Source organism: Acanthochromis polyacanthus, chromosome 12, assembly GCF_021347895.1.
Source record: "Acanthochromis polyacanthus isolate Apoly-LR-REF ecotype Palm Island chromosome 12, KAUST_Apoly_ChrSc, whole genome shotgun sequence".
Taxonomy (NCBI): domain Eukaryota; kingdom Metazoa; phylum Chordata; class Actinopteri; family Pomacentridae; genus Acanthochromis; species Acanthochromis polyacanthus.
The window spans coordinates 29046025-29057976 of NC_067124.1; the positions used below are offsets into that span (position 1 = coordinate 29046025).

Here is an 11952-nt window from a genome sequence, read left to right on the forward strand (position 1 = left end):
AATTTCAAATAAATGTAAGTTTACTATTTTAAATAGATTTGTCAAATTTGACGCTGTTATTAACAAGCAACAGAAACGAAGTTATAGTTCTTTAATTCTGCAACGATGTGAGCGATATCTTGTTTAATCAGAGAAGTCTTAACAACAAAAATGTTCATTAAATGTGTTGTCATCAATGTTGTAATATTGCAAGTTATTGGTTAATTGTCAAAATATCATTGTACCTTTGAAAACAGTGATGATTGCTGTTCCAGCTGGACTAGCAATGACTTCAGTGAACAAGTGAAACCGTTGCAGGTTCATTTATTGTGAAAGTCTGCAGTGAGTCTAATTGTATTTAACACCACAGCGACCCAGGAAGCGGTCGCTCTGACCGCAGCAGTTTTGAGTATGAAGTGTAAACAGCCATGGGAATGTTAATGTTCAAATCCAAATTGTTTAATGGATCATTTTGTTATTCATATGTCAGTTGTGTTTTGTTTATTTTTTTGTGGGTGGGTGAGGTGGTTTTTGGTGTTTGTACGGTCGAGATAATTGTGGCGGTTGAGCTAGCCGTGGGCCACCATGGCAGACACTTCTGTAATGGTTAATGACTTCCACGACTAGTGCCCGTGTTTAAATACTAAGACTATTCAAATTGGACTACATTAATACAGGAAACGCACCGTCAGATCTGAGACGTGTCGATGCTGCTTACTCAGGGTTTGACAGTAAGGAAATGGTTAACATTAGTGATCTGCTAAATGTCAAGATTTTCATGTAGAGTCTTGTGCAAAAACTCATAATGCCTGATATGATTTGAAATTACCGGTTGATTCTTGCAATATTGAAACTGAATTACTAGTTTTACACATAAATGTTCTTTAAGGATATGGTAACATTGAGGACAGAAATTGTGCTTTATTAATGGTTGTTTTTCATGTTTTCTCCCCCAACTGCCAGAATTTTCAGTTTATTCCAGTTTTTTCATTTTTCTGAACAGTTTAAAAGCTGGAAATGTTGAGAGCCAATTGCCATTTTTTAAAAATAAAGGTTTTTATTGACTGTCAATCTCTACATTTTTATTATTTTTTGTTATATTACTTGATACTATGTGTAATTTAAGAAAATTGGGGAAAATCTGTAGAAATATCACTTTTTGATCTTTAAACTTTCAATCAAATAGCAAATATCAGATTTTTTTTTTCTTGCTGAATACAGTAAAAATAATGTAAAATTACAGGATTACATAGGAGAATCAAATACTTTTAGTAAAACTGCAGACTTTTACTGTGGATGTTAACGGTTTTGGTTTGGGTTTTTTTTTTTTACAGTTAAATTATGTGTAATATAATTCTTTAAATTTTTCTGTGTATTCACTAGATATTTGTAATTTCAAATCTGTAAAAAATAAGATTAAAATTATTTTCTGTCCAATAATATCCATATTTTCTCTTTTAAATGACCGCAAATATCTGAAATAATTATTTTTTAGCAAATTCAGATACAATTAAAATTATATTGTCAAAAGTACTTAATGAGCAAATTACTATGTTAAAATATAGATTTTTCAACAATAATAGCTTTAGTTGTTTTAGTGTTTGTAAATTAAGTCACTTTTTGTGATCTGTGATTAAGTAAAATAGGGTGACTCGTAGAATAGCAGTGAATTGTTTACACATTTTAGTTTATTTGAAAATGAAATTATTTTTACAGTGTGGTGGGAATAAACAACCATGGGCACATTTTATTAGAGAACAATAAACATTTGAATGATCTGGGAAAAACCCGGAGTGTCGACATGGACGGAGCTACAGTCAGATAATCTGGGAACCCGTGACTCACCTGGTCCCGTTGACGTGTTCGCCTCTCTTTCCGGCGTTTTGTGCCGCTGAGCCCCCCCACTCCGGCTCGGTGGGCTCTGGACTCTGTCTGGAGGTCTGGCTGTACCCGCCAGGCGACATCATCTCCACCTTTACGTGCATGACCGGGGCAGCGGTGTAGGGCGGCTCGAATATGGGCTGATCCTCACTCACCACAGACAGCGCTTCCTGTCCAAACAGAGCCACAGCGGTCAGCATCTGCCAGTCACAACCTGACTGTCTTTTTTCACACTCAGTTTATACCGCCCAAACAGAAGCCCGAGTTAAAGCTCAGTGGCCGTAAATGATGTTAACAGCAATACCACAGTCTTTAGACGGTGAAAAGTCTGACTTCTTATTCAGTCCGGGCAAAAAATAAAAATGGCAGCAAATTTAGTGCATTTTTTAAAGAAAGTAACTTCAAGAAAGTTAAAAACCATTAAATATCTACTGCTCATTTGTTTCTGAGGATGTGAAATGTTAAAAATGGGTCATAAATGTATAACTTCATCCTCTGAACCACAAAAACCAGGCAGCAGCTTTGAAATTCACCTCAACTTTTTAGTATTTCATCATCATCCTAAATGTTCAGAACTAAATAAGCACCTGCCATATTAAGATTGGACAAAAAACATCTAATTACTATTTATTAAGAACTTACTGCCTACAAAGTCACATGATCTGCTTCATCAGGACTGTGGCGTTGTGTTTTGATTGCATTTATTTTATTTAAATGATGATAAATTCCGATAACTGACCTCTGCTCACTCAGAAAAAGAGAGAAAGGTTGATATAAGTCTTTCCTGTTAAAACGTCTGAGGACATTTATAAAAAGTCACCAAAATGACAGTTTATCAGAGCCTGAAGGACGAAAAGAATCATCAGATTTTCATCTTTGGAATGTGTCCTTAAATGCACCGTGAGCTTAAAAGTCATATTTCAGCAAAATCACTTTGTTGTGATTGCCTCCTGAAGACATTTACCAAATTAAACTTTTAAACGGAATCAACACAATGATTGCAGCATATCTCAAAAACAGTAAACAGAGGAGCAGTTGTTGGAAGATACATTCAGCATGGTGAAACAGTAAAAAAATTCAACTTTAGTTATTTTCTTTGTCTTTATAATTTCTGTCAGCCTAAGTGTGCTGTACTGCCCAGAACATGTTTTTGAGTTCTTTCTCCTATTCATGCTTGCTCTGTTTTCATAGGGGTGCAGGACTTTATATTGCAGTTCAAAATGAGCCCACAGTGAGGAAAAATGTGACGGAATTTTGAGGCTTAAAAAACCAAATCATTTTTAACAGGCAGCCGGGAGCTTTTTAGCTACTCAAACAGGAGGAAATAATGTGGATTAAATGTCAGTTAAAGGTTGTTTTATCAGTGTTACAGCATCTAAATGAGGTGTGAGTGAGGTTTCAGTAGTTTTTGGAGCTCTGAGGCAGAGAGAAGAGTGACGGCTTCATGTCAGTGTCGACTTTTAAAAGAAGACATTTGCATTTCCTAACCTCACTCACAAATTGGAAATATGGCCCACAAAATTTCACAGTGAGGGACTAATCTGCATCTGTTCTGTATAGAAGTCACCTGTGAATCAACAGAGCAGTCTGAAAAGGGGCCAAAAACTCAAGAATTTGTGTTTTGTACTTAAGATTATCCTTTATTACTCCCCACGTCAGGGGAAATTTCCAATGTTACAGCAGTAAACATCTTTCACAGCAGCATTAACCACATGTACAGTAATGATGATAATTCTAATATGTGCAAAATATACAAGAATGAAAAATGAATAAATACAGTATAAGTGACATCAACATAAAGTGGCTTGTGGAATAAATGTAGGCGTAAAAGTGCAAAAAATGCCACAGTATGTAAACCTACATGAAAGCTTTCACCATAACCCGGCTGCTTCTGTCTTCATCCTGCTCAGAGGTGCTTCAACCAAACATTTTTAGAACTGGAAGTTTGTCTTTTGCTGCTACACACACACAAACAAAACTGCTAAAGTAAAAGGAGTAACCCAGTTACAGCCTAAAATGTTCATTTCATGTCAACAACTAAAGCTATGGGAGGTGATGAAACCACTACGAGAAACACTGAGGAGTGAAGTGAAAAATAGTGTTCAGAAATGGTGTGAAGGCAGCCAGGAGGCGGCCTAATCTGAACGCGCATCAGCAACCTTAACCACAGTTCTATTTAGTCGTTAGGATCGGGGTTGCAGGGGGAGAGAGAGGGGTGTCAGCCGAAGGTGGAGTCTAATTGAGATTTAAGTCTGTCTTCCTGTGTTGAGCACCTACAATGAGGCCTCAAAACTACCCCGAGATGCCACTTCTCATCCCACGCACTCGGGAGGGCAAACACCGGGCCTGTTGTTCAGTCTGCTGCTCGAATTAAGTGCGTCGATGCGATGCGACCGCCGCAGCCTAAGTGGGTGCAAGTGCGTGTTTGTTTAGAGGAGCCGAGCATTGTCTTCGGGCCTCGTACGTCAGTGCCGGGCTTTCTCAGTGGCCTACAGGAAACCTGGCCGCCATGTGCACAGGAACCTTTTGGCACAGGCCAAGGGAGAGGAAATGGCGGTGGAGGGGGGCACGCTGTGAAAATGTGGGTCATTTTAAAGCTGGAAAACAAGGAGGGGGGTCGGGTTCGCTGGACAGAAAGAGGAGCGCTGCCTTGATTGAAGTGCCGCCATTGCATTGTTGTTTTGTTTTGGCCTGTGTGTGCATGTGTTGTTGTTTTTTTAGCTCAATTGTTGCCTCCATGTCTTAATGCATGGCACACAGTTTGGCATTTCCTCAACGCTGCAGACGAACTGATAGAGAAGTCAGCAGTGTTTGGGATTTCAGAGACGCCCTTTTTTAGTTTTTTCTTAAGCAAACACAGCCAAGTAGTTTTAATAAAGCTGCATTTTTATTTCACTTCAAACTAGTGATACCTCATTCATGGGGCTCAAGATTTAAAGACACAAGGATTACATAGTGTGTTAACAATCTAAGTGTTTCAACATAAGACTCAAACTTAAAGCAGAACCAGAGATTTGTTTTTAATTCAGTGCTTTTTTCCTACTTGTGAAAGCTGCCTACATTACCCATGATGCAATCTGGCTTCTGTCAGAGGTCTGTGTGTTTTTCAGATGGTACAGCCCATACACTGGATATAAAAGATCAACTTGGCCTTTAGGTGTCAAAGATGAAGCCTGAAACCTGCATTCTTTCCAACAGCCAGCAGGGGCGGAGATTGTGATCGCAAAAAAAACACAAAAAAGATTGTGTAGAAACCTAAGAGAAAGTAATCCTACTTCTCACTCGATGTGTTGACATAGTAAGCATTTTCTCATGAGTTTATCGTCTCAGTCACAAGTTTAGCGTCTCCTTCAGTACAGGTTGTGTAATCTCTACATTGCAAAATGTTTTATTTCAACGAAAAAGGTGGTAAAATTTTGAGACTTTTACGTTTTTTTCGACGGTTCTCTTGTGGAGCTACTCAACGGAGAAAGCCACCTGCATTTAACCGAATCCAAACTGCAATATTTTTTAACCAAATAGTTCTACAAAAAACAACTACAACTAAAAACAAAAGTAGACGATGAGTGAGAGCCACTGACTGTATTTCAGTGTGGACAAACCTCCAGGACGTCACCTGGAGGGTTCAGGGCTCAGTTGTTTGCTGCTGATCAAGTTAATTGTGCAGAATTGTAAGCAGTAGTACAATTTTAACAGCTGACTTCTATAAAAGTTGGCGTACCATTGTCATGAACTGGTAGCCTAGCCACACTAGACCCAGCTCTTAAGACACAAGGGTCTAGAAACGCTCGACAGGGAGAGAAGCGGGCTAAAAGGTTGTCTATCAAATCCCTCTGCAGCAATTGGGTAGGTATACAACCAATCAGCGCAACGAATAGGCTGACGTAGTTCCTAGAGCGCCAGATTGTGGCTAAGTCCTATTAGCTTCCCAACCAGCGGAGCCAACTGGTATATTAAGGATTTGCCATATCCCGTCGGCATAAGTCCAAATACGTCTTTCTTCTCAATGAAACACTTCAGTGTCGTCCTTTGTTTATCTTTCAAGTTGAATTTTAGCTTCAAAACTTTCAGGGCTGTGGCCAAAGCCGAGTCGAAAGATAACTGTTTATTGTGCGCCGGTTGTTTCTGTCAGAATCGTCGCGCCTCTGTCGTCACTTAGTTACGCCCGCCTTCTGACTCTACACTTCATGGTGATTCGTCCGGCCAGTTTTAGGAGCATCCAACCTCGAGCCTTATGGAGGGTAACTAGACCCACCCTGGCAGAGAATTAAATTCGTTGCCGTGGGTTGTCTAGCGTGGCTAGGCTAATGAACTGGTGTATCAAAACAAATTTTTGTCCCAAGCTGTAACTGTTTATTTCTACTATAAAGTTGGATATTTTAACATGGAGGTCTATGAGGATTGGCTTGTTTTCAGAGCCTGCCTCTAGTGGACATTTAAGGAACTGCAGTTTTTGACACCTCCATGTTGTTTTTCTCTTTCGGAGGTTGATACTTGGTGTCTCTGTCTAATCTGGGAGAAAGTCCCTCCTCCCAGTCTACTTGTGACCTTATTTTTGCTGTTCTGAGGTGTAAAATGAGAGAATGACAAGTAAGACATTGACATAGGCAATTTAAAAAAATGGCCAAAGAACGAAAGTAAAATACCTATAACAAAATGTGGTGTGACTTCAAACTATCCTCATGTTAAAATATAATTATAAAATTTAAGTGAAGTCAATGCAGAAGTGCCTGCATTCCTTCCAGCAGCCAGCAGGGGGGCAGCTGGTCTTGTTTAATAAAAAATCAGCCATACCGGTGAGAAAGTTCCTGCTCAGTAAATGTTTTTCCTGAAATTAATTTATAGCCTTAATGGCTGGTTGGTCTCCTTCATTACAACATGGTGTTTAATTTTTAAATTGCATGTCTTATTTTCACAAAAAGACTATAAAATTGTGAGATATTGATGTTTTACAAACCTTTCTTAGGACAAAAGGAATTTCAGCATCACCACTTATGTACCCTGAACCAAACCAGGATGTTTCCTAAACCTAACCATGCAAAAAAAAAAAAAACAACGCTGCTCACAATTTTACAGTCTTCATTGTGCAACTGATACATGTTTGCACTGTGGAACAATGTAGCTATAACACATTTGCTTATATTTACAGTAAAATATAAGTGAAGTTGATGCGAAAGTGCCTTAATCCTGCTTTCTCTCTAACAGCCAGCAGAGGGCGACTCCTCAGGTGGCAGAAACAGAAATTAGCCTATTTCTTACTTGATTTGTTATCACAGCAAATGAAATTGTAGTGAGTTTATAGTCTCAATCGCTAGTTTAAAGTCTCCTTAAACATAGCATGGTGTTTATTTGATAAATTATCGTCATATTTAAAGGATAATAGATGATAAAGCGGTGTATGTTTTTGGGTGGGGCTTCCTTGAAAATGACAAGCCAGAAACTTGTGTAATTTATTTGCCTTCATGAAGTCAAAAAACTGATTATTCACTCTTCAACTTCTTTCTAAGACCTGTAAACACAAATCAGTGGAGTTCCCCTTTAAATGTGACATGCAAATGAGTGGAAACCTAAAACGTTTAGTTGCACCCGAAGGGATGAAATGAGGTATATTTTTAGAAGATGGCTGTCTGACGTTGCATGCCCAGTTAAAGCTGATTAGTGCTGATTATCAGGATCTGCATGTTGTCCCGCTCAGCCTTTCTTTCCCTTTTCCTCTTCAGCTGATTGCTTTGTTTTTCTCGCTTCGTCCTCTCGCACTCTGCAGAAGCCTTTTTTACGCTGTGCAGAAGTGAAACAGTCGGGATAAAACACGACAGCAAGCTCTCACGAGAACGCAGGACAGGGAGCAGCGAAACATTGCGGTTGAACTTGTTGTTTTGGTGCTCAACTCCCAAGCCGATATCATCGTGACTCGCTGCTGCACATTCACTCTTCAGCTCAGCGGGTTAGGCCAAGCTCCTGCACAAACTCCCGCTCTTTCTTTATCTGCTCTCTCGCTCTCTAAGCCTCCTCTGCACGCTGATACAAATATAATGTGGCCTGACCGCCGATGCCACAACTGACTTCCGCCCCAGTGTGTTTCAGCCTGTTGCTCAGTGACACAAAACAGCTTTTTAAAAACACGGCCTCGTTGAAGCCTCGATGTCCTACAATTCACTCCTGTTGAGCTCACATTGATAGTAAACACTTTTCACTTTCTGTGGGGGCACGAACGCAAAGTCCTGCATGGAAACTTTTGACATGTCTTTCGCTCCTCGGCTCTACAGGTTGCATCATGCCGTCTTGCCCAAACCAGCAGCTCAGAATGTGATCACAGGCTGCTCACCATGCGGATGTGCAAACTGCTTTATAAAGTAGCATTTTAGATTCACAGTTTAACCGCATTCAGCAATGTCTGACTTGCATTCCTTTATAGTGTAACCTAGACTCACTTTAGTATCAGTTTTGGTACACTAAAGAGAAATTAGCTGATATTTACATTTTAGAGCAACAGTTTCATAAAGATGCAATAATGTTGTATTATTATGATATTCAAAAACTAATATTTACTAGTGTTGTTCATGTTGGAATAAACTGAACTAATCGACACATTTTTAAAGGCTTTCACCTGTAAATTTCTACGTAATTTTAATTTTAATTTGACAGATTTTCTCTGTTTTGTTAAATTACTGTTAATAACTTGTATACTCACAGTAGGGGGGAAAGTATTTACATGTTCACCCTCAAAAAACCCCAAACTGTTTCAGCTTTCACTGCATATTTACACATTTTTTAATGTATTTAAATCAGCAAGGGAGTAATTGTTTTAGAAATATTTGCTGCTATTAAAAAGAAAAATAGATACTTTGGTACATTTTAGCTGTTGTTTTGCAGAGTTTCCTTTCTTTGTTAAATTATAGACAATATCTAGTTAAATAATATGTGTTTTTTTTTTTTACATGTTCACTGTTCAACAAGAAAATCAAAACTTTTTTTTAAAAAATCAGCAAAAACCTTTATTTTTGCACACAGTGAGTTAGTTCTACAATGTGTGGCCCAAAATTGCTTTTGTGTACTGTACTTAAATCAGATATCATTATTTTAGATATAGTTGTTTTTATTTTCACATTTTTCACAGTTTTTAAATGTCACAGTATTTTACACTCATTTTTAAATAGTTATTTAATCTGATGATGAAATTATAGAGAATATCTTCAATATTGTAAAGTTATTTGAACCAACCTGAATAAATCAAGTTGAAGTAAGTTCAGTCAACACAGATTATGTTGACTCAACACAAGTACATTAAGTGGGTCCAACAAAGTTGCTAAATGCTACAAGAAACATGTGAAAATATAAATTGAATTAGGTTTTAACAACAAGTAATTATTTTCTGCTATTCATTGGGCTTCCAGTTATTTTAATGAATGGAATTAACAGAAGCAGCAACGGAAAGAAAACTTTTCAGTCAAGTAGAAATTCTTTACATGATTTTTTAAATGTTCATTCAAAGAAGTATTTTTAAAATAATGTTACATTACATCCAGAATCCCTTAACATGAGGCCTAGTCTTGTTATGAAGTAAACATTTTGGATGTTGGAGCTGTTTTAAAGCTGAAATGCTCTCAGTTTTAATGCAAGCTAAAGCATTTTTTACTGTTACACTATTCTTCCTCCGAATTTAGAGGAAAACTGAAATAATAGTAATCTGTATTTTCTTGGATTTGCTTATTTGGAGATGACTTTGGGAACCACATCCAGTAAACAGGATCTATAGTTGTTATGAACTGGTGTCCTCAGTTAAACATTTGGCCTGAAAGCCTGAAAAAATGTCTGTACATTCCACTGAAAACAAAATCCAAAGTGCAACTGCAACTCTAAACAATAATATTTGGGCTCAGTGTAAAAAAAAAAAAAAAAACTAAAAAAAAACTCTGTCAATCTTTTGAATTCTGAGAACTTCTAATGAAATTCTGTTCAACCAACAGTTAGTTTGGGGAATTAACTTTTCCTCTGAATGAGTTTTGAATTAAAGGTCTAAAAATTATCTGAAATTGTTCATGTTTATTAAGATCAAGGAGGAGACTTGAAATCCTGAAGTCACGGTCAAGAAATGAAGCTAATTTATTTAAATTAGCTCAGCTTAAGTTTAGTTTTAATTCAACTAATGCAGGAATGTGAGTTTACATTACACACAATGCAGTATTATTATTAAAAGTCCTCCTAGCAAAATATTGTTTGCAACTTAAAGGGTTTATGAAAATCAGTAAAATAGATTTTTAAATCTTGCATCTGTGCATTTAATGAAGTGGTGAGAATAGAAATTACTGTATAGAGTGAACAAATGTTTGTCTTTTAGTCCTTAAAAGCTGACAGATACAGAGATCTATAGTGGGTTGCTGAGGAAAGCAGAAAATAATTCTGCTACACAATTTTTTAAAAATATTTTTAATCAAATCTGTGCCGTTTTTCTTGTGAATTAACATGAAAATGTGCACATCTCTGTCTCTGAAGAGCATTTAATGAAAACAGTGAAATAAAAATAAATTCTGGTTGCCACAGCAAGCAACAACACAACATTGTGTTTTTAAAGCAGAGGTAGAGAGCACTGCCCTAAGCTGGAACCACGGATGTGGTTAACAATATACGTCCCTGCATGAACCAGTTGCATGATTTACATCGAGCATCAGTTTTATATTTAGTCATTTTGCGGCAAACTTTCAGGCAGCAGATTGTCACCTCTTCATTTTGTGTCAGCTAGAAAAGCAGAGTTAAAGGTGTAGTACACTAAAATAAAGACAGAGACCAGTTGGGCCAGTTTAAATTTAAATTTGCTACAATTGGAAATCATTTGATTCCTGTCAGATGAACAGTTTTCATTACTGCAGCTTCATTTTAAGGAAACTCAACTCCAACATAAATATAAAATGTAAAATCTGATTCCTTCTTTGTTTTCTTGATATATTCTCAGATACCAGAAGCTCAGCACCATAAGAGCAGTAATTTTCACACCTTAACTGACAATAGAATACTAGTTTAAATGTAATCATGATTTAGTAGAACAGATCCACTAAAATGGACTGCACCAATAGCTCAGTGAGAAGCACTTTGGCTTCATTTAGAGTCTGACTGATAATAAACTGAACTAATGGAGATTGATGTGGATTCAGACTGCAAACAGCAGCACATTTCCCTCAGGATTCATATCATAGGTTGTGAATTTTAATGGTTAGTGTATAACATGTGAAGGTTCTGCTGTTCACATTTGAGCTCAGCCTAAATCCTGACTGGTGTCTCTGCAGAAACAGGCCGCAGATGGAGTTGTGCAAAGCTCCTTGTGCTCTTCGTGTCTGAGGCAAGTGGCAGAAAGGAGAAGTAAAAGTTTAATGCAAGCTGATTTTGCAAAGGCCTGAGCAGCTGCACTTTCTGCTGCACAAACAACGATGTGGTTTTCACAGCTCGGCGCCCGGCAGCAGCACGCAGCGCCCCGCAGGCCCCCGGCTGCTCTCCTGCTGCCCTCGGCCTGTGAGAGGCCTCAGACGATGCAGAGCCTCAGTTTGTCCACTGCGTTTCTCTCTGGCGACCCTCTGCTGCCTTTTCTACTTTTTTTTTCGGGTCCAGGGAGGAAATGTGTGCGGAAAGTCTGAGGTCTGAGACAGGAAGCCTGCTGAGTTCAGATAACGACACCTGACGAGTGCTCCCGTTTGCAGCTATAAATTATTCTTAAAATAACCTCAAACACAATCTGCAGCGACAGAGAACAAGAGATTCTGGATATTAGGAATCCCAAAAACAGCAGCGTTCAGAACATGAAATCTGCCGTAATTCAAGTTTTCGTTTCAAGGCTTCCTTTGTTTTCTGCTCTGCTGCTTTAATTGGCCTCATTTTCATGTTCCAACGAAAATCAGAAACAATATTTAGCCTCCAAAATACCCCAGCTGTAGAAATGTTTGTTGGGAACAAAACAAGAAATTAGTGAATTATTAGTTCCTCAATCCTCACAGCCTCTTTCTCCAAATGTCTTTTCTTCTAGTTTTGCAAAAGGCCGAATAAGGCAGAAGTTTGGTTAAAATAAACACAGACAAACCCGTTTTCATAATCAGCTTTTTAACA

At 38.0% G+C, this 11952-nt stretch overlaps 1 protein-coding gene across 3 annotated transcripts in view; it reads right to left on the reverse strand.

Annotated features, from left to right (window-relative positions):
• fli1rs (Fli-1 proto-oncogene, ETS transcription factor-related sequence) overlaps positions 1–11952 on the reverse strand; it is a 38782-nt gene that overhangs the window by 16570 nt on the left and 10260 nt on the right. For all 3 annotated transcript variants that reach the window (XM_022218874.2, XM_022218872.2, XM_022218873.2), the window contains exon 2: positions 1825–2030. In XM_022218874.2, coding sequence (XP_022074566.1) covers positions 1825–2030 — 206 coding nt within the window. The remainder of the gene's footprint in view (positions 1–1824; positions 2031–11952) is intronic.